The sequence below is a fragment of the Protopterus annectens genome, chromosome 14.part0 (assembly GCF_019279795.1).
Source record: "Protopterus annectens isolate FY-2018-M chromosome 14.part0, PAN1.0, whole genome shotgun sequence".
Lineage (NCBI taxonomy): Eukaryota > Metazoa > Chordata > Ceratodontiformes > Protopteridae > Protopterus > Protopterus annectens.
The window spans coordinates 957,378,581-957,402,076 of record NC_056748.1 but is presented as its reverse complement, the minus strand read 5'-3'; the positions used below and the strand labels follow the sequence as shown (position 1 = coordinate 957,402,076).

The window sequence follows — 23,496 nt, the reverse complement described above, 5'->3', positions numbered from 1 at the left end:
CAGAAGAGACTGAATATAGGGAAGCTATGCCCAGATTAGGGGAAGATTTACTCAAGAGGGGATATAAGCAGGATGTATTGGATAAGACTTTGTTGGAAGTTGATATGTTGCATGATACCAAAAGTAAACCTTATTTTAATAGGATAGTTGGGACTCAGGGTCATATCAACATGAATGACTCTAAGCATAATAATGTCCTCAGACTACCTTTGACCTATGATAATAATATTCATCATATTTGTGACACCGTGAATAAATATTGACCGATTTCTAATGTCGGATAAGCAGATCAGAAGCATTGTAGGAGATGGACCTAGCTACACTTCTAAGAACAATTTGTCTCTTAAGAGGCACCATTGTTACAAGACTACAAGTATACCTTCTGTTGCTTCTGATAGGTTAGGTACATTTGCCTTCAGGAGCTGTAAGGCCTGTAGTTTCATTTCAAGAGATAATGGTTATAAACATCCCAAGCTTGATTTTATTTTTACATCAAGATTTTATGCTGATTGTAAATTGAAAATAGTTTATTTGGTACTTCTTTTTATGTAGGAAAGACTTCTAGGATGCTCAAGGAGCGTATCCTACAACATCAAGGGGACATTAGACGTAATAATGTACTTAACGCACTAGCTAAGCACATATCCTCATACCCGGGTCATGATTTTGAATTTATGGTTTTACAACTGGTTTCCATAGATAATAGGGGAGGAGATTTTAATAACAGGATAGAACTTGCAGAAACTATGTGGATAATTAGGATGCAGGCAGACAAATCCCAAGGGATTAATGCTTCTGTACCTTTAAAACCAATATTAAAGAAGTGCAGGTCACATCAATGATCAGTGGTAGTTTTTAATTGGTTGTTTTTAATTAATTTTATTATTTAAACTGTTTTAATTGTTTTGCAATGTTGGAGCTGATGAAGCATGTATTGTGTGAAAGCGCTTATTCTGTTTTTTATACATAATAAATCTTTGCATGGTGTCAGCTGTGGAGGTGATTTGGACAATTTTTGCTGTACTGCAACTATTTATTCAACTAAGCGACCTTTGGCTGCTGTGGGTATTTTTTTCATTTATATTAATATTTCTAAAATCCACAATTACAGTAGTTAAAACAAAAATATGTTAAACTTCTGTCCAACAATTTAATAGAGCAGTGAGTATGAGTATAAAACTTAAAAATGTAAAAGTATATTTAGGGGAAAGGTCCCCAATACTATCTCATTAGATTTTTTGATTTCAGAATACACATTAGGGAACACATATTGAGTGCTGGGTGGATGTAGGCATTTAATCGAATTTGCCAAATAAGTTCTAGTCTTTCGAGTTCTAACTGGATGGGGCTTCCCCTAGGATTCTGTGCCACCTGATCTATAACTCGAAATTTAAATGTGTACTCAGGATTCATAAAGATATGCTTTGCCAAACCATTTTCCATTTTTTGTCTACTGATACTACATACATGTTCGTAGACTCTATCCTTAAGTCTTCTTTCTGTTTTGCCTGTGTAGAATGATTCACACAACTGACACTTTGCTAAATAAACCACCATCATAGAGTTACAGTTGTGTTTCATTCTAAAGGTTATCTTATTATTGTTCACTATTGTTGTGAGGCCCCACATCCATGCATCTACAGTAACAGCAATTCCCTCATTGCTTCATTCGTGCATAAATTGAGTTGGATTTAGTGTTTTGTTTGAACAGATTTTTAAAATTGGTAGCTCTTCTCAAAATAAATTTAGGAGAAGGCCCCAATTTCGCTACTAATTCCTTGTCTTCCGTGAGAATATTCCAATTTTTGCAAACTATATCTCTAATGTAGCTAAGTCCAAGCTAAATGTTGTGACAAAACCTAGACTAAAGTTACATTCTGAAGCATGTATTGACTCCTCTGACTGTATAGTATCTGGGGATAGTTGGACAGAAGTTTAACATATTTTTTGTTTTAACTACTGTAATTGTGGATTTAGAATTATTAACATGGTTATTTTAAATATACGCTGTTATTTCTTAAATAGATGTGACTAGCACTTTAAAGTTTTAGCTGGGATATCATGTGACTTACTGAGAGGGTTATTTAAACTGTTTCTTGTAAATGAAGTACTTGTATCTGATGAAATTTGACTATTTGGTGTGGACGAAAAGCGCTTTATAATAAATTAATTTGTTGTTCCAGGCATGGTGCCTTATACTTTGGGATTAAGTAGGAGAATTACAAAAACGTATCTTGGCTGCCACCCAGACTGTTTAGGGAAACGGTTCTTAGAATATCACTGGTGTATGACTAATATTGTATATAAAGAAGTAATGTAATTAGAATGCTTCATGTTCTTATATTTTTTTCTTAAGAACTCAGTAACATATGTAATGCTAGATACTTAATGAAAATCTTACAATTCTTTATCTGGTATCTTAGGAGAGAAGCTGACGCAGTATTAAACAGACTGTATTTCAGTAGGAATTAACTCTTTGTATATTGTCACATAATTTTAAAACTAGCTTATACTACAGAATTCAAAAGGACAGCAACATGTTCCTTGTTTCACTTTCTTTCTGGCAGGTTTGTAAAACTGCATACCCTACCATCAGTCCTGAGAAAGAAGTGCAGTGACACATGCAGCAATTTAAACCAATCACAATGTGCTCTTGTAGTAAGAGCAAACATCTCATGATACCTGCCGTGCTAGTATATACAGTACTTTTAAGCTTGTTAATATTTTTCTTTTTCATAAGATTTTATTAGTTGTAACATTAAAAGTCTTACACACACACACACACACACACACACACACACACACACACACACACACACACACACACGGGAAAAACAAACATCACACATATCTTGAAGTAATTTCATCATACTGTTTGTGGCTCTTGTATAATATTATAATATAACCATTTTACGTAAAATAATCTTAATCCGTATGTATTATCCATAAATATAATAGGTTCTTATGTATTATCGCAAAAAGATTTTTGCTCTAACACCACTTGCTTCCTGGTGTGTCAATGTAACTATAGATATATACCGAATTACACTGACAGTGTTAACGTTATTAAAAATCATTGTTTAGATAGGAAAGACAGTATAATATGTAAGAAATGAGTGCTTGTTTCAAGCTATGCCATTTCCCCAACATCATATCACTGAAAATACATTTTCCTATAGCAGTTAAGTGTAACACATGTTCCATATCTCAAGCCGTGAGCCGATAAATGTTGTTAAAGTGAAACCTCCAGAAAACATTGCAAGAGTAACTACTCTCCAAAAAATAAATATGCTGCTGTCAAATGCTATACAAAACATCCAGAAAACATTGCAAGACTGACTAGTATCCCAAAAAAAATTAAATCCAGTGCTGTCAAATACTACATACATATTTATCATACTACAACCTCACACCACATGTCATATTCAGTTTAGCCGCCATCGTAGAAGACGTTTACCTCTTTTTAATTGTTTAATCTGTTATTCCATCTTACTTATATTATTTTGCATAGTTTTTTTTTAAATAAAAGTTTATTTACCCAAAAAAGGTGCTGCTCCACATGTCTTATTCTCTTACAAGTGAACAGTCAGTGTTGTAATACTCATACTCACAGTACACCAGCAGTACAAAGAAACATTTCTCTGGCGTCCTTGATTCATTTTCAGTACAACAGCAGTGCAACCAATGTTGAAGTACGCAAAGCAAGATTCACATTTCCGTGTAAATTTAGCTTATGAATTTGGGACAAACAAGGTTGTTCCCAACAGAAAACATCACATTCAACCTTATTTTATTCCCACAATCCATTTTTTGAGCCAACAAGCGTATTACCGCAACCGTGAAAATCTGGTTGCGATAATACGCAAGTACCATATAATAACGTATATAAAACATGAAATTCATCATTCATTCATTTTATGTGGTATCATTGTTACATGTGTTCTGAATTGCTATTATTTTTGGCCAGAATTTGAAACTTTCTTTTTATTTATTTGTCCAATTTCCTATTCTGTTTTTATTGATGTCCTGAAGGAGCAATAAAAAGCTGTAAATTTAGATTCTGTTTCTTTTAACAATTGTTTTCTTTTTCTTGCTGTAGCTAACATTGTCCAAAAAAGGAAGTAATTATAATGTACAACTGCTGGTATTGAAATATTGTATAAAATATATTTTTTAATTCTGTTAATGTTCTTCATATTGATCACTGCTGCAGTAGCCTAAGTTATATAGGTTATATCCCACATAGGATATAACAGCTGGCCAGCTCCCACAGCTTCAAGGTACCGTCCATGTGTCCAAACTGTTAGCATAAACTGAGCTTACTAAAAAGAGAGGTTCAGTTACAAAGCCCTTCAAAGCTTTCCTGACATCAAAGAAAGTGCTCTTCCATTGGCTGTGGAAAATCTGCTTGTTCTGTTCCATTGCTGGCATTTTCCTTTGGGGAAAAAAAACTTCCACATACTATTTTAATGTTTAATTTTCCTTTCCTGTGTGGGAGAGTATGAACCTTAAGCTAGGAATGTGCATGTTTATTGACTGTCATACTGGTTTGCTGTACTTTTAAACGGGAGCATACTTTTATGTTGGGCAGTTTAAAAGTTTATTTAAACATTCTAAAAACTAATCTTTCTATGAAGAAACTGTGTTTACATTTCTTGGAGCTGGTAAAGAGCATTATAGTGCTTCATGCTGTTTTTTTATTAGGAAAAAACACTTTATATTACTTCTGAAATCTTGCCTGCTTGTGTTACTTAGTTTCCATAGGAAAGATGCACCATTTTCAGCTTGACTATGGAACAAACTACTGGTTCTGTGATTGGTCATTCTTTCAGCCACAAAGAAAGTCAACTAAATGGCCTTTACCACCAAATCGGGCTAGTAACTTGCATCAACATCGGGTGGGTGACTGTGCTGTGGCCAAAGTTAGTTCCACAGACCACTTGTCTTTTTCCTCAGATTCCTCTGGTGTTGCCATACAGCCACTGTGGATCAAGAGTTATCCACATCCTCTGTGGCTGTTGGGTTCCCTTAGTGGGCAATGGAGTGCCACTTTTGTTGGTGTTGAGAGAAGGTGCAGGGAAGGTGTCCTTAACCAGAATGTTGCGCTTATCCCTCAGGAAGCTGTTGCTGCTATTAAAAGTCCTGTCTGCCTTTATTTCCTGTCAAAAAGAAACAGAAAATTACACATATATATCTTTTCCAGTTTCACTAGGCAGCAGTAAAGTCAGGGAGTTGTAGAGGCTAGTGACCCTTCTTATTCAGGTGGTTTCTAGTAAGAAAAAAATGAACTCCTGTTTTCCTGAAGAGATTCAAGAAATTAAATTTGGAAAAGAATATGATAGGACAGATAGTTTCTCTTCAGAATTCTGATTTACACTGTGAGGATAGCATGTTATCTCAATCTCCCTTTCAAGGATTCTTTTTCTGTGACTGTTTACAGAATGTGCAAGTGTTTTCAGTAGTAGAACACTGAGGTTTCTCAGTCCCTCATAAAATGCTATGAAATGTTACAAATGGAATTCCCAGACCCCCACCCCCATTCCCACACCATGCTGCCTGCATTGTAGGATATTTTTTCATAGGCTGTGGTTTCCCTGATAACCAGCCTGGTGCACCTACGAAAGCAGATGAATGTACAAAGTTCCTCAGTCTTTCTAATTTCTATACACTCATGTGAGCCTTAACATTGATTAATTCACCTGCTGCCAAGCATTATTTTGTTCATTCTAATCCTTCCCCCTTCTGACAAGAATGGTAAAACAATTGATAAGTCTGGGGAAAAAAAGTGTATGCTTCTAATTTTTAGAATTTTGAATTGACAGACTCCTATGTTTAACTTTATTCTGACTAATTGTGAAACTATGAGGAATGTTTTATCTGCAGTTCCTTCTTGTGAGGAAAGATTTCTCAGGTCACTCCCTCCATACCTCTTGTTATTTCGTCTGTTTTTTTTTTTTTATGTCAAGTTGTGGACATTTGAACATCTAATTTTGTGGTAATTTTACTTTTACAGCTATACATTTTTCATCATAAAAATCTCTCAAAGGTTAATCATGGCTCTCAGTTATCAAAAGTGCTGTGTATGTAAGTAATTAATATGCTTCTTAACTACACAGTTTAAGAAACATTCTAAGTGAACTCAAAATACTTTGATTTTGTCTGTTGTGAGAAGACTCAGAAAAGTATAATGATATATTCAGAAATGGAAAGTAAAATAATCTGTGATGTTGTGTCTTTCGGCTTTTCCCGGTTAGGGGTCGCCACAGCGGAACTCCGGTCCGCTAATGATTGGCAGTAGATTTTTACGTGCCGAGTTGCCAGCCCTGATGCACAACATTCAACGAAGGTACGCCCATTCACGCATGTCTCCACACAGAAGACGCTCTAGCTGAGATTCGAACAGGACAACGTCTTACTGTGAGGTGACAACGCTACCGCAGCACCACAGTGTTATACTTTTTCTGTCTAAATCATATGTAATATGTGCATTATTTTTTTTTTACTGTTCGTAACATTGTTATTGGCTAATTTGGCAATCAGATCTTTTAAATTGACGCAATATAGTTCTACAATCACTGATTTAGTTTGAAGGGCAATAAAATGGACATGCTAACTCCCTGGCATGTTTATTATACTTGACAAAATTACAATACCTTAAGCACAAAACATTAAAAGCAGTGTAAAACAGCAGTAGGTAGCATTCACAATAAAAAGTATTTCAGGGGGATAAAAACAGATGTTTAAAATTATAAGATGGATCACTACAGGGGTGCTAGATATGTATGTTTGCATGCTGGCATGTTTATGAGGGTGCACATTTCCTGTCAGTGTGCATGCAGACATGCATGAGTTTGTGTTTTTGTTGCTATGGGAACCACATTTAACAGAAAATAATTCACCCCAAAAGCCAATTTTCAATTGAAGTTGAAATGTAGCAGCCAGACATCTTGGCCTACTTTTCTTGCTGTTCCATGCTTTTGTGTTCAACATTTTCATACCTACAGAGTGTGCATTTTCTATGGGAGAAAACTGAATTTTTTCTCTGTTGCAAGTCTAAAAACTCGATCAATTATTTAGTTTCACTGCAGGTAGTGTGTGTTGCAGTCAGACATGCAACATTACAATCTCTCTTTAGAGAAATAGTGGCTTTTAAAAGTCAGTATTGCATTTGTGGACAAACCTGGGCACTATAGCACTCCATGTGTGGTCTAAACTGTAATTTAAAATAAGAATTTTTTTTTAACTAAAACATGAGCATTCTAGGGCTTTGTGCAGGCAGGGTATAAACTGTAGCAACAGTTTGTTACATTTGTAGCAAGCAGTTGGCTACAGTTTAAAAGAAGACATTTTTTTATTTTTACTAAAATGTGAGGATGGAGGGTTGGGGGCACGGCACAGAAATAGGACCTGAATGGCTGGGGCAGGAGAGAGAGGGTGCATTGTGCATCAGGCTTACCTGGTTGGTGTGCCAGTAGCAGAAACAGCAGCTTTTTTGCTCTTCACTTGAAGAGCTTGACAGGGGTTGACAGCACTGATTGAGTAATGCAGAAAATATCATGCAAGTTTTGCAGAAGTCCTTTTTTTTCTAGGTGGGGCCCTAGTTTATGACACTGGCACAAGATGCTGGTTGCACCACCTACATTTCTGTTGTCAACCAAGGGAGAATGTCAGGTATGACCAGAAGCATGCATTTTTATATAAATTTTGTTGAAAGTTTGTGCCACCACTATTATTACAGATGTGATGCAGTATTGAAAAACACATATATACTTTAATTTGCAGATGAAGATGAGTGGTCGACAATAGGAAGAAGATATACATTTCCTAATCCTCATTTTAATGTGATGAAGAGGCTATCTCAGTCAGCGGCTGTACTGCACTGTGCCAGTACTGAAGGTTTACACGCTCCATTGACAAGCAAGTCATGTGACGACTTCATTATGGATGTCGAAGCTATGATCAGGAGTGGAAGCAATATGTCCAGGTAATTGCATGTGTGCATGTATTGTGGAAAAATGTTCTGTTTCTGCTGGCTTTATTCCTCATTTGATGACTGAAGAAAGATGGACAATTGTGTAGAATACTCCTGCTAATTCACAGTGTCAGCTGTGTTTATCCTTTTTAGTTCCAGTTTCTACTCTAGTGCATGTGTTTTTCAGAATTGGTCACTTATGTCTGTGGATAATATAACTTCTTACATCTTAGAAAATCATGTTTATTAAATATAAGCAAAGAAGAAACAAAAGCTAAGTACTTCACCGAGGTTGGCAATGTCCGTGTGTGTCTGACACACACACACACACACACACACACACACACACACACACACACACACACACACACATACACACACATTATTTTTTTTTATTTTTCAAAAACGTATTGATTTCTAAACAGGTTATAACTACTTGATTACTTTGAAGTCTCAAGTGAGATTGGCTACAGTTCGTGTTTTTTTTTTTTGCCCTGATTGTAAGGAGTCTCAGTGAGCAATTCTGTTGCTCATGAAGTACCAGTTTTCCCTGTGATTTAATATTTTTTCCCTTAAGGATGGGAGACAGCTTACCCCTAAGGCTGGAAAACTAGTGCAGTTTAATTTTGATGTTAATCTCCAGGCTTTTAAATATTTAGGGCTATTGTTAGAGCTCACTCCTGCTTTAGTGAGAGCTTAACCTTCAAGTTATACTGAATCTCTTTGATGAAATGCTCATTGAATGGATCAAATGCCCCATACCTTTTGAAACAAAGCTTCTTGTGCTAAAAATGCTTCTATATTTCAAGGTTCTTTATATTATTCAGGGTCTTCCAGTATACTTTCTTATGGTGCAGCTACATAAATGGAACCCTAAGTTTCTGTGGACACCAAATATGACACTGGGATCGTTATCCCTCCACTATGATTATCAAAATTTAGGGGGACTTGGGCCGCCTAGCTTGCAATTCCCTCCCAAGCAGTGATACTAAGGTCATTTGAGTTATATCATTTCACTTCCCCTCCAACCTGATCTAAATTTCTTTGTGATACTTTTGTCTTGTCTATCAGGTATCATTTCTTCTGTTTCTCATAGTCCCAGGGTTTAGGACAGATATAGCATACTATATTGCATTACCTGGGGGATTCATAGGAGGGGGATTACTATAAGCACCTCACAGTATTTAAATTCAGTATATATACTGATGTCCTTCTATATCATTGTTGCAGAATTCTTTACATAAGGGATCTCCTGCCAAGGGTACCGTAATGTCTGGACAGTATACCAAAGCCTTTGGAATTTATAGATGTCATACAACACACATATGCTCCCCATGCACAGTGTACAGCATAAAGGTGATGCACAAACATACATATCACAGAACTTCTTTGCTGCTAGTCCAAATGCCATCATTGCATTTCAGTCTGAATGCTGTTTCTTCTGTGCCGGCTGTGTTTCAGTTAAGTGCCCCATTGGGGCTTCTTCTTATCTCCTCCTACTTTTCTTCTGGGTTTTTATGTCATCCAGAAAGGGAAAATGTCAGTGTGGTAGGCAGATTCCCCATAAGGATTGTCATGAGCAATGTCTGTTCTGTTTGGGTGCTTCGCATGAACCTACACCGTGTTCTATCTGTCATGTGCTTTTCTCCAAGATCCTATGTACACATCTCTCCTCCTTGTCAATTTATCTAGAGAACCAGCATATGAAATTGTTGGCTGAAGGTGCTGTGGCAGAGTCTTCCCATCCCAAAAGTCAAGGCCAAAATACTCAGTTCTGTTTCGGTTTCTGTCCCACATCCCCCAAGATGCCTCTCTTGAGGCTGGTAAAAGCCCAAAGGATTGTCCAGTTGTTTCAGATTCCTCTGCTGCAGCCCCATAGGAGGCCAGCATGGATCCGACTTCTCACACGTCCTCTTGAGGCTTTACAAATGTCCATTCCAGACATTGTGGGAGAACCTCATCTGATTATATTTGAGGGACAGAGAATAATGCAAATTCTAGTTTGGGAAGAGATTCCTGCAGCATTGGTCAAGTGTTGGTAAGGGTCTGAACCTCCTAGGTTTTCGGGCAGATGTCCGTCAAAAGAAAAAAAAAATGGAAAACTAAGCATATTTCCCCTGCTGTTAAAAATACCCAATGTGAATGCAGGATTTTACATAGGGATTGTTTAATGGCTTTAAAGCCTCCAAAAGGTGTGTCTGTGCCTGCTCCCTGGTTATTTACTCCTGTTAAGAGGCTTAGAGAGCAAGAGTCCTCCAAAGAGGACTTGGATTCTGGGGAAGAGTCTTTGGCATATTCCTTTCAATTCCCTCCTAATTTGGATTATGGATCTAAGGAAAATGATTCTATTAGTTCAGATTCTCCCATAGAACTCTCTTTTGGGGACACTATTTCTCAAGTGATGGAATATTTCAAATGGGACTATTCTCAAGTTTCTGTTGTTCAAAAGAGATATTATGAACCTCCTCCAGATGGAGTCTCCCAAACCCTCTGCTGTTCCTCCAGTCTTGGCCGCCCTGTTGGATACCTTTTCAGCAGCCTCATTCTCACCCTCCAACCTCTAAGAAACCTGATAGATTTTGCGAGGTGCCTGATTGTAAACTTTTGTACAAATGTCCTCCTGCTGATCCTTCTGTAGTGTCTGTCTCTTTTGACAAACCCAAATTTTTGCCATCTACTAAAGTACTTCCTTCTGATAAAGATAGTACAGCCAGGAAACATGTAGGCAAAAAGGTCTATACTGCTGCCACTCTGGCCTTTAGAGCAATTAATTACCAGACTCATATAACCAGGTATGTGTTAGCCATTCTTTCTCAAGCTTCTTAGGCTCTTTCTGAACTCCGTGATTGTAAAGGGAAGGTCTCAGCCCTTTCTTTATTGGTTCATCACTCTGTTAAATATAGTTAATGATGCAGTTGATGCTTTTTCTAGGAATGCTGCACTTGGTTCTATTTTGAGATGTTACTCTTGGCTTTGTCTTCAGCCTTTACTTGATTACACTAAAGCTAAACTGTTGGATACCCCTCTGGATAATAAGAACCTTTTTGGCTGTGCTGCTGCTGAGCTTTTTAAGTTCGTCCAGGACAAAGGCAAGGCCTTGTAGACATTGAAACATTTTTGTTTCTCCTGTCCCTAACCTTCAGAGGAATTATCCATCCAAATCTGCCTTTGTGTACAGTGTTGCCCTCCTCTCAAGAGTAAAAAGGGGTTTTAGGCATGTACTCCCCTGCTAAGACTACTCCAGTAACTACTTCTCATAAACCTCCTTTTCAAGACAAACTAGGTTCTATCTGACAGTTTGCTTCCCCTTTCCCTAAGCCAGGTTCCTTTATCCTTTTGTCTTTCCCTGTCCCTTCCCAGTTAGTTAAGGGTCACTCAGGACTCTTGGGTTTTGTCCATTATCCAGCAAGGATATTCCATGATTTGAAAATCCCTTCATCCTTTTGTGGGAATCCCTCAACCTCCTGAGGAAGAGATTCCTTTATTTCCAGAACTGCTTCAGGCTCTTCTGGCTCAGGGCACCATTCAGGTTGCAAACATTGCCCTGGAAGATAATGTTTTTTTATTCCAGGATGTTCCTGGTTGTCAGGAAGGAAGGCACGTGGAGACACATTCTGGGCCGTTCTCATGTTAACACCTTTCTAAAGGTCCCTTCCTTTTGGATGTTGTCCTTCAAACCTGGTTCCCTCTTCTTCTTCCCCAGGCCTTTTTGGTATACCTAGACCTCAAGGACCTCGAGATGAGTGGGAGGGTGATTGTGAATCCCACAAGGGGTCAGTTGTGGAATATATCCTAAACTTCAGGGCAAGGCTTAGGGAACTGATGGGCTTGGCCCAGGAGAATCTGGCAGAAGCCCAATAGCAGAAAAAGGTCTGGTATGACAGGAACACTCGAGCTAGAGAGTATGCTATGGGGCAGCAGGGAATGGTTCTCATTCTTGTCAGGCACAACAAGCTGCAGGCAGCTTGGGAGAGTCCCTTCAAGGTGGTAAGGAAGGTCAGTGATGTGAACTAGATGGTAGAACTGCTAGGCAGGAGTCAGGGGCATAAATTGTACCATGTTAACATGAAACCTTACCATGATAGGGAGGCCTTTGTGCTAAGTATTTGCAGTACAAGGCAGGAGGAGTCTGAGGGGGATCTGTGGCTACAGGGAGTCAGCCAGCTAAATTCCAAATTATTATGGTGGAGCTTAGGGTTGCCGGCATGTGTCAAACCTGGAAAAAGGAGTAGGAAGAGCCACCAGGGTGACATGCAAGAATGCATGAATCCAACAAAAAACAAAATGTGGTGTTAAAAAGCTCTAAATGTACAATACATAATTTGTTTGAGGATACATGGAGAGAGAGAGGGAAAGAACCTACATGTTGAAAAGCTTTGTCAGCATATACCTATAGTAGAAAAGCCTGCAAAAGTAGAACCAGCAGTGGGAAGGGAGTTGCATGGTAAAATCCTGCAATTTGTAGGTATTAGAATGGAGCATATGTGTCATGGAGCCAGAAAACATTGTAGGACAGGGAAGAGAAATGACTAAAACAACTGGGGAGAAGGAAACAAATCAGTGAGCAGGCGTAGTCCAAGGACATGAAGTTAAAAACTATTGAAAATTCCCGATTCTAAACTTACTATCAAGTTAAAACAGAAAGGCATAGTAATGGTGAATTCTAATAAGCAGCAAGAAAGTGCTGAAAAGGAGAAATGTAACAATAATAAAGACTTGACTAGGCCTTACAAGACAGAGGAAGAGTGAAACATGGGAAGGAACTAGGCAGCTGTTGTGTAAGCAAGGAAATGACACATACGATAGATAACTTAAAATGTAAAACTGATGCTACCTCTTTTGCAAAGGGTGAGTGTAGAAAAGAAAAAGAAACAGTGTGATGTTTAGTCTCTCAGACAAATGGAGAGCAACAAAAATAAACAAGGTACTGTATACTGAGATAGAAGATAACATTCAAAACAACCTCAGCAATATTCCTGCTTAGCCAAAACAAAGGACCGCTAAATGTAACGAGTGTTCTATGGATTAGTTCTTAAAAATAAACTGAAAAAAGGAAGTAAATGATCTAAGAACCAACACAAAAGAATATTATCATTTGCCCTTCTTAAGGAAACAGAGAGACACCAGTGCTTGTACTGCTAACACAGGAGGCAGAGTCTTCTTCCTCATGACAGACTGACTCTAAGGAAACTCAGTGCTGAATGACCTCCAAATAAGTCAAATAAACATAAAAAGCACAATAGGAGGATGAAACCGAGCAGAACAAGGGAATATGTAACCAGAGATTAAGGAGAAGAAATAAATAAATAAGCTCCCACTTTTTACCTGTACTTTGAGTTATAAAATGATTTACTGTGTGGAGTTAGGACAAAAATGAATTAGTACATCAATTATTAGTGCATAATTGTTTAGAAAATGCAGCAATAAGATAAGTACATACTCATGTAGAGGACACAGAGGGATGAACAAGAACTAGAGTTTCCACCCTCCACTCCACCTTCTACCTACTCTCTTTCCTACAGAACTTCCATTTCCTAAAAAACTACCACTACCTCTATTTTCTTTAATGCAAGTCTATACAAGTTCTATACCTCAGTCTACCTAATGTTTCTCTGACACCCCTGCACTGGTCCAGTAATCAAGGAGCCTCAATCCTCACCACTGGCAACATTGGGGGGGCGTACACATTGGGAGGATGACAAGTACACACACAGTAAAGTTCAATTTCCCTTAAGAGCATACAGATATCAGTCAGTCTGGGGCTGGTTTCTCCCTCTTTCCCCAGATCCCCAGTAAAACTCCCCACTGACACAGCTATAGAGTTAAGATCTCAGCTGAATGGCCAAGCTAATGCCAGCGTCAGCTGATAGTGTTTTTTTTAGCTTTATCTTAATCCTGATATTCAGTCCCCTCCATGGCCATGAAAGCCTTTAGAGATTTGCCAGTTAACTGGGCTGAAAGGATTCTAACTCAGTCACTCCAGTCCCATCCGTACAAGAAGTTATAATGTTCTTACATAATATGAAACACCTCAAGCTCTTCCTCCCTGGTTATCTGCTTAATAGGTAGAGTAGTCTTTGGTTAAGGTTACCACCTGTCCCACTTTATGGGGGACAGTCCCTCTTTGGGTGGTTGTGTCCTGACCAAAAATATTAAAAATGGCAAATGTCCTGAGATTGTAGGACATAATTATGTCCCATATTTTATGTAATTGTTGCATAAAATAGTTATTTCTGTATCTAAAATACCTAAATGTTACAAGAAACAGAATAAGCAACTAAGCTGCTACAAAAATAAGCTTTTATTTAGGCAAAAAAGTAAAGTTCTATCCTTTGTACTGACCATGGGTATGTATCGGCCTGTAAAATCTGATGTGTGTCCTGAAAATGTCCCCCTATGGCCATTTGAAAAGGTGGCAACCCTATCTTTGGTATCACTATGAACCATCATCCCCTTAACGACAGCAGCAGCAGTAGTCTGAAGCATTTGATCAGTAGCCATCGGCTTGGTATAAGAACCAGCACTGATGTATTCATCAAAACTCCTACAGTGCAACACAGGACTACTGTTCTTTTCAGCTGGTAAAACATTGCTGGTCTTTTAAACAGCGGGGAGTACTCAGAATCCCACTGGTGAAGGGGCACGGCCAAGATGGCTAAATGAGAACAGCAACTAGTGAAAGCTCTGTTACTGAAAACTTTTCTCTGACAGAAAAAATAATAAGGGGAGTATGGCCAAGATGGCTATCTGAGCAGCAACTGGTGAAATCTCTATGACTAAAACTTTTCTCTGACAAAAAATATAATCAAAAAACTAAAATTTTGAGATACCCGTTTGCTAATTTTATTTACTAGTGCTCATAGAAAAGATTTAAGATTTATAGTTTCAAGCTATTCAAAAGCTGTAATTCTTCTGTCAGAATTTCATCTACTTGGTTAGGAGGGAAGAGACTTCAACATGAGCCACTCATGAAATGGTACTCAGGATTCTTGTGTTAAAAAATATACAGTCACTAATATCTAGTATGCAGGATGGCTTACTTAAAATAGACAAAGTGGATATCAAACTAGAAAGTTTCAAAGAAGAGACCAGAAAGAAGATGGAACATTTAGAAATGCTTATGAAATAACAAAGTACACAAATCAGCAGTATGGAAGAAACCTTAAATGATCATGAAGGAAGAATAACTGAAGGTGAGTCTCAGACTGAATTTCTTTTAAAAACAAAATAGCTGTCCAATAGAAAAAACTCAATGATTTAGAAAATAGACTGAGGTGAAATAACATTAGAATTTATGGTATACTCAAAAAGTATGAGGGAGACATTATGATTAACTTCTTAACTACCTGGCTACATCAAACATTAAATCTATCTGAAACTTTATCTTTTAAAATTGAAAGGGCACATAGATCCCTGAGGGCACCTTCAAAGAAGGAAAACTCACCACCATGTTCAATTATAGTTAAGTTCATGGCTAGCTTAGAAAAATAAAATAAAATATTAAAAACAGCATGGTCCAGCCCACCTTTTAACATTGGTGAGCATGTAGACAGATTTGACAGTGATTATTCCAGTAAATTAATAAGCAAAAAAAGTCCTGTTGACCACTGGTCAAGGAACTTAAAAAGAACAATATTAAAGCCAATTTGTATTTCTTTCTGAAGAAACCAAGATTTTTAACACACTGTAGGAGGCATCTACATTTGCTAACAGCAAAGAATCCGTAATACTGAAGAAATGGAGTAGAACAGTATATCCCAAAGAGAGAGAGAGTTAGTTGAATTCCTGGAAAACTGCTTTAAAAAACAAACAAAAAAATAAATAAAAACAAGTAACTTTCATTCTCTGATTGCCGGACTTTTATTTTCTGAAACAGTCGATTTGCCCTTTAAGTAAAGGGTTTGTACTGGACTTTAAGCTTCAAAACATATTTAAGTATATATTTATATTTTAAGCTAAAATATTTTTCATGATGAGGAATATACATGGTTAGTTTTACTGTTTTACTATATTTACAGTGAAATATTTAATATGTTTTATTTAACTAACCTTATAAGTGTATTTCTAAATGTATTTATTATTATTTTTTTGACATTTGTTAACTGGGTTAATCCAACTGGGCAGAGTCCCTTTTTCAGTGGAGGCCCGAGGAGAAAAGCTCCAATATTGCAATAGAACATGCAGTAAATAACATTATAAATGAATACAAGATGAAACGTCTAACATGAAATAGTTAACATTAACTAGCAAGGTCAGTTTTTATAGGTGATACAAGCTAATTGGAAAAACAAAATGTGCATAAATGTTAAATACTTTCTGTAAGAGAATGTCATTAAATTATAAGCAAAAGAATTTGTAACTTTAAGTTTATACAAGTTAAGAATTTTATTTTATTTTATGAATTTGCCTAATATGCACATTGCTGGGTTAACTGAATATCAGATCTAAGTAATATGCTAATTCAAAATGTCAGATTGCTGGTGATTTTGTTTTCTTTGTTCCTGTGTAACACATTCTTTTCACATGTTATTTATGAAGCAACTGACACTTGAAGAAAGCTTGTGAAAAAAGAATGTTCCATTTGTGTCTGAATGCTGGATTCTTCCTGCCTCGAGCTGTCCTGAAGAAAATCTAGGTCAAAGTTAATCACTGATGTCTGTTGTTGTTGTGTCTTTCGGCTTTTCCCGGTTAGGGGTCACCACAGCGGACCTCTGGTCCGCTAATGATTGGCAGTTGATTTTTACGTGCCGAGTTGCCAGCCCTGACGCACAACCTTCAACGAAGGTACGCCAATTCACGCATGTCTCCACGCAGAAGACGCTCTAGCTTAGAGTCGAACCGGTCAACGTCTTACTATGAAAAGAGAAAATAACTTTAATTTTTCTTTCTTTCTTTCTTTTTTCAAGTATATCTATATATATATATATATATATATATATATATATATATATATATATATATATATATATATATAAATCTAGTCAAAATAACACCTTTTTTTCTTTTCTAAGAAGTGAATAATTGGTAAGACAAAAGGTATAATACTGTTTTATACTGCACTGTTGCTGACATAGAATAGCTTATGCTGTAGTGTTATTAACTCTAATTGTACATATTAATGGAAAGAAGCAAAATTAGATGTTTCTTACTGATTAGAACAGTTTAAAAGAATTAATGAGAAACTTGCAGAGGAAATTAGCAGCTATTTTGTGCTGTGTGTTGGCTTTTTCACATGCAGTAATCAGATTTTAATGTCAGAATATGAAGTTTAGATGAGAACAGCAGCTCACAATGGTAAAAGCACACATTCAAATTAAATGTGCAGTAATTCTTTTATATCTAGTCAACATTGCTTGTAATACTAGAATTAATAGGAAGAATCTTATGAATAATGTATTTATTTTACATTTGTTTACCGGGAAAGTCCAACTGGAGTAAAACCCATTCTCAGTGGAGGCCCAGTGAGAAAAGCTCCACATATAGAGATTATACAAAACTTATACAAGACATTATACAAAACGTATACAAGAAATTATACAAAAAATATACAAGACATACAGCACACCTGAAATTATGTTTTATGTTGTTATAGCAGACATTTGTATTATATAATCATCTGATATAATTCCTTATTGTAGTGTAGACATTGTAGTTTCTCAAGTAAGCTCAGGAAGTGTTTGTAGGGGGGGTAATTGGATAGAAACAGATGAGGTTAGAGATTATCTAGACATGAGAGAGAATATAGATTATGAGGTGGTCAGGAAAGAAGAAAAATGATGACCATAAAATATTAAAACTAGTTAGCCTGGAGTAGTACAGGAGCAAAGCCAGGTGTTATTAAGATCATTTTAAAGAATCTTGAATTGGTTGGTATTTGTGCTAGTTCTGATGGTGTGAGGTAGTGAATTCCATGTTGTTGCTACATGATGAGAAAATAGGAGTACCCTGCCATATTAGTGGATTTGGACACTTGTAGTAGAGATTTATTTGTTGACCAAAGACTTCGATTTGTGGTATGGGACTAGAGAATATTTAAAAGGGCAGGGTTTTTTCAGGTTGATATACAAGTTTGTGTGCTAAGGTTAATTGGTTATAGGATAGAAGTTGTGGGAGTTCTAACCAGGAGAGTTTTTTAATGAGTGACAGTGGTGGGCATGATGTGGGCAGTCAGTTGCAAATTTAACTATTTTACTGTAGCATGTTTCAGCTTTAATTAAATCTGTCTTTTTACGGTTGCTGAGAACTGGGAAGCATACAGACGTGTTGATAAAATATGGTTTCTAGCAATGGCAACCCTAGAGGTGCTAGTTAGTTACTTTTTATTTCTGTAAAGAGTGCCCGGTTTTTTGTGAACTTTCTTAGTCGTTTGTGCTATATGTAGGTCAAATCCTAAGTTATCTATTATTACTCGTAGTAGTTTTGTTTGTGAATCAGCATTAATTTTAGTATTATTCCTAGCTGTGAAGTAGAAGGTGCTGGGGGGGGGTGTTGTGGGTTGGAAGATCATGGGATGTCCTTCTATTCATATGCTGCTCTATCCATAATATTAGGGAGTCTGCCTCTGGTTGACTCGTATGTCTGGCCATTCTACAAAAGTTAGCTGCTACTGCGAAGGTACGTGCGATAGTCCGCATCACTCGGTGTACATCAGCCATAAATGGACGCCGGGTATAAAGCAGACGTCAGCACACATCTACCTCAGAACTTTTCTGCTGCCTGTGTGATTGCCAGCTGCAGTTGTTGCTCACTTGTAGAAGAGCCTTCATGTTGTCCAAAGTCAGATAAGTACCCCATAAGGACTTTTGATTATTTTTGTTAGTGTGTTTTGGGTTTCATGTCGGGTAGAAAGGGGAAGTGTCTGTGTGGAAGGCAAATTCCACATAAATACTCTCATGAACTCTGCCTGTTCTGCTTAGGCCAAGACCACGAACGCACTTCCTGTGAAATCTGTCAGGCCTTCATCCCCAAAACCCATAGGAGTCATCTCGCCATGTTAAAATTATATTTAGAGAACTGACACTTGAAACACCTAACTGAAGACATGGACCCCATGTCAGCAACAGGCCAAAAAAATCATGACCTGATCCTAGAGCTGCACTTTTTCTGCCATACTTCTCAAGGCCAGTGAAGGCCGGAATCTGTGGATCTTCTTTTGGCGGGTACCCACGAGGAAGCTATTGTTGAAGCTGCCAGCACATCCCAAAGGGCGTCCCAGGCATCCGAATTGGGCACTGGGGGGAACCTAGGCTTATCATTTCTGAGGGCCCGTGTGGAGTTTCCCAAATTATTGTCCACAAGGATGTTTTGTCATATGTTGTGGAGTGCCATCCGGCATCCATCCCTCCATCCCTTCATTGCATCTCAGATATGCCTGTGTCAGAGGCTCACAAAAAGAAGCAAATGATAAAGCATTTTGCTACTTCTCTGAAGTCCACACCCTCCGAACAGGCACCAGACTGGTAGGCCTTTACTCAAGACTTACTTAACACCTTCCTGGAATTACGACAGTCCCTTGCTCTGACCCAGGCCCCTTCAGCTTCTACCCCTAAGGGTAAACTTGTGGTTGACTTACCCTCTGAAGAAATTCACAAACACCAATCACAAACTGTAAAATTCACAATAAAAACTGGTAGGACCCAGAAATGGCAACTAAGTTGGATTAGTTGCCCCTTCTGGGTCCTGCCACTTTTTGTTGTGGATTACCATCTGAAGAAGATGAGGGAATGAATCCCTTGCTTATACTTCACAGATTGCCTCCCCTTTGGACTACGCTTCCCCAGAAGAGGAGTCAAATGGTACTGATTCCCCAGGGGAAGATATTACCTTTGGGGAAACTATTGTGCAGATGAAAGGTTTTTTTTAAGTGGGACTGCAGCCAGGTTACTGAGACCCAGAAGAGGTATTATGACCTATTACAAATGGAGTCCCCTAACCCATCTGCAGTTCCTCCTGTGCATCCTGCATTCTTCGATGCCTTCCTAGCTGCATCTAAAAACCCAGATTCTTAACCCCCTGCCCCTAAGCACCCAGTCAGGTTTTACAAAGTACCTGAAGATGCAACATTTCTCTTCAAGGCTCCTTCTGCAGACCCCTCTGGTACAGATAAAACCTCCAAATTACTCCCTTCCACCTCCCTCCTTTCCTCTGACAAGGAGAGTAGGTTAATGGAGCACCAAGGCAAAAAAGTCCACACTTCTGTCACTGTAGTAGTGAGACATTAATTACCACACATGTGGCCAAATATTCATTGGCCTCCTTTCTGATATCAGACACTTGAGTGACCTCCCTGATTCCCTGGCTAAGGCCAAAATCTTTAGCCTCTTACATTCCTGCACTCAAATGAATAAACATTTGTGCAGCTATGATACAGTAGAGGTTTCTTCTAGAGCTGCAGCCTCAGGGTCTGCATCAGGAGATACTCCTGGCTTAGACTGCAGGCTCTCCCTGCTGACATTAAGTCAAAACTTATGGCTGCTCCATTAGACAACAAATCCTTATTTGGGTCAGAAGCTGCTGAACTTTTTAAGGCCCTTCAGGAAAAGGGTAAGGAACTCCAGGAGCTCAGACACATTTTTGTCTCCCCTGTTCCATATTTCCAAAGGAACTATCATGCCAAAACTTTCTATGTAAGGAGACCTTCCAGACAAATGCCATCCAAAGGTAAAAAGGATGCAAGGAAACATACCCCTTCTAGGCCTGCTGTCTCTACTCCTGCTACTAAACAGCCTTTTTATCCCAAGTCTGGTAGTCTGTGACTACCAGCCCTTAAATCAGACACCCCTCTCTCCATGTGTCTTTCCCTGCCCGGCTTGGAGAGAGATTATCCAGGACTCTTGGGTCCTCTCAATTATAAAGCAGGGATATTTCACCTTCAGAGACATTTCACAACCCCCTCGAGACCAAATGGATTCCTTTGCCACAGTACTACAGGACCTTCTCTCTCAAGACTCAATTCAATCAAGAGGAAAGGGTTTTTATTCCAGGATGTTCTTGGTTCCCAGAAGAGAGGGTCCCGGGAGACCAAATTTGGATTTGTCTCACCTCACCACCTTCCTCCAGGTCCCATCCTTTTGGAAGCTCACACTTCCTACTCTTCTACCCCTGATTCTCCCACAGGCTTTCCTGCTGTCAATTAGATATAAAGGACACCTACCTACACATCCAAATCCATCCTCTATTCAGGAAATTCCTCCATTGTTCAGTGGGTTTTGCACATTTTCAGTTCTGTGCTTTGCCATTTGGTCTATCTATGGTCCCAAGAGTGTTCATAAAGTGCCTAGCCCCAGCTATTGCCTTTGCCAGAACTCGGGGGATCCAACTATGCCCCTACCTAGATGATATCCTGATTCAAGCGACAGCTATTCAGTTGGTCTTGCAACACCTACACTTCACTATGTCCCTCTAGAAACCCTCACAGGATCATGTGTTTTCGGGATGCAGGAGCCTTACAAGACAAATAATGGCCTGCCTTTCTCTAGACATGATTCTGTCCCTCACTTTTTATTTCAAGGGGATGTTTCCTCTCAAAGCCCTGTCAGCCTGGGAGTTCCTTAGGCTCCTATGGTTCATGGCCTCCACCATCTCCATAGTACTTCTAGCAAGGCTTCACATGAAGAAAAATTTCAGTGGTGCTTGAGAAAAGTCTGGAAGCAACACCTTCACCCCCTGGAGTTCATGGTTCCACTGCTACCATGCCTTTCCAGGGAGCTGCATTGGTGGATTTCCCAAACACAGGTCAACCCGGGCCTGCTCCTGGAACCCCTTTTCCCCCAGTCAGGACCTGTACACAGATGCTTTGGACACAGGTTGTGGAGCAACCTTGGGAGAATGGAAAGTGAGAGACACACCCCTGAACCAAAACAGGGAGCACATCAATATCAAGGAGATGAGAGCCTTGATTTTAGCATTTCACATCTTCAAGGATCGTATCCTGCCTGGGGTGCTGAGGTGACACACAGACAATACCACAGTGATGTGATACATCAACAAACAGGGGGCAAGGTCTTACCTCCTGTGCAGATTGGCTCTGGAGACATGGGGAATCACCCTAGAGAGACAAGTCAACATTCTGGCCATCTACATTCCTTCAGCAGAGAATGTGATGGCAGAGTCTCTAAGCAGGACCATGACCCAGTCCCACGAATGGATGCTATACAAGGATGTGTTTCTGGATCTGGTTCATTGATGGGGTATTCCAGAAGTGGATCTTTTTGCCTCCCCATGAACAGACAACTACCAACCTTCTTCTCCAGGATGCCCTATCCTAAAGCATGGAGAGTGTACGCTCTTTCATTCCCTTGGAAGGGGATGTTCGCTTATGCATTCATAGGTTCATAGTTAGGTACTAGGCTATCAGCCCAAGGGTCTATGTAAGCCTAGCCAACAAGGTTCCTTGGCTTATGCCACCCAAGAAAGTTATTTTCCTGTGCCACTGTCGAGCAGAGACACAGAAGTGATCCTCGGGGTGTATTTCCTATTTCCCATCCACTCATCAAGATTTTTCTTGAAGAGTGCTAATGAAGAACTTTGCTTGACATAGATGGGTAGCCTGTTCCAGAGTATGGGAAGTCTCTGGGACAGGAATCTATCCCTCCAGCATGTCCTGTTTATTGTGGTGACAAGGTTTAGGTCCCTAGAGTGTAGCTCGGAGGGATTGGGATTTCTTTAGGTGTAGCATGTCCAACAGCTCTGGGTTTGACATAGTTTTATATGTTAGGCAGAGATCACCTCGGAGTAAGTGATATGCTACGGAATAAAGCTGGAGTTTTTTGAGGTGGTCAATGTAGGGCATTTGTTTGAGGCCAGTAATCCCCTTTGTGAGGTACTTCTGTGGCATTTCCAGCTGCTGCAGATGTCTTGTGAGGTACATTCCAAAAGGGGCGTTGTACTCTATAATAGGTCTAATGAGTGTCGAGTAGAGAGGAACAATGACCTCTTTTTTCCTGGATGAGAACCCCTTTATGATGAGGTGTGCCACGTAGAAGGACTTCCTGACTACTGTGGCGATGTGACCATCAAAGGAGAGACTACTGTCCACCTGGGTCCCAAGGTCTCTTATCACGCATTCGGTGTTAAGTAGATTGCTGCCTATGTGGTAGTTAATGGGTACAGAGTTTTTACCAAAGGGGATGACACTGCACTTTTTGGCATTGAGCTTGAGGTCATGGCTCTGACGCCAGGCATCTGTCTCAGCGAGGCCCTTCTGTAGGATGTCCACATCATTTGGGGACTTGACTATGGCTCCTAGTTTGCAGTCATCTGCGAACTTCATTAGCCTGAGGCCTTCTGTGTTAGCCTGTACTTCAGAGAAGTAGATACCAAACAGGAGAGGTCCCAGGACGGAACCCTATGGTACTTCACTTGTCACCGCTTTGATGTCAGATTTGGAGCCTGCAACTTTTACAGTGTGGGTTCTGTCAGTGAGCCAGTTGGCAACCCATCTTGTGACATAGGGATTTATACCTAGTTTAGTGAGTTTAGCTATAATTCCAGAATGGGGGATGGTGTCGAAAGCCTTGGTGAGG

General features: G+C 39.1%; 1 protein-coding gene across 1 annotated transcript in view; it reads left to right on the top strand.

The window, feature by feature from the left end:
• LOC122789363 (tyrosine-protein phosphatase non-receptor type 13-like) overlaps window positions 1-23,496 on the top strand; it is a 2,815,362-nt gene that overhangs the window by 734,512 nt on the left and 2,057,354 nt on the right. Inside the window, exon 15 of the mRNA XM_044056752.1 lies at window positions 7,783-7,984. Within this exon, the coding sequence (XP_043912687.1) occupies window positions 7,783-7,984 (202 nt within the window). The remainder of the gene's footprint in view (window positions 1-7,782; window positions 7,985-23,496) is intronic.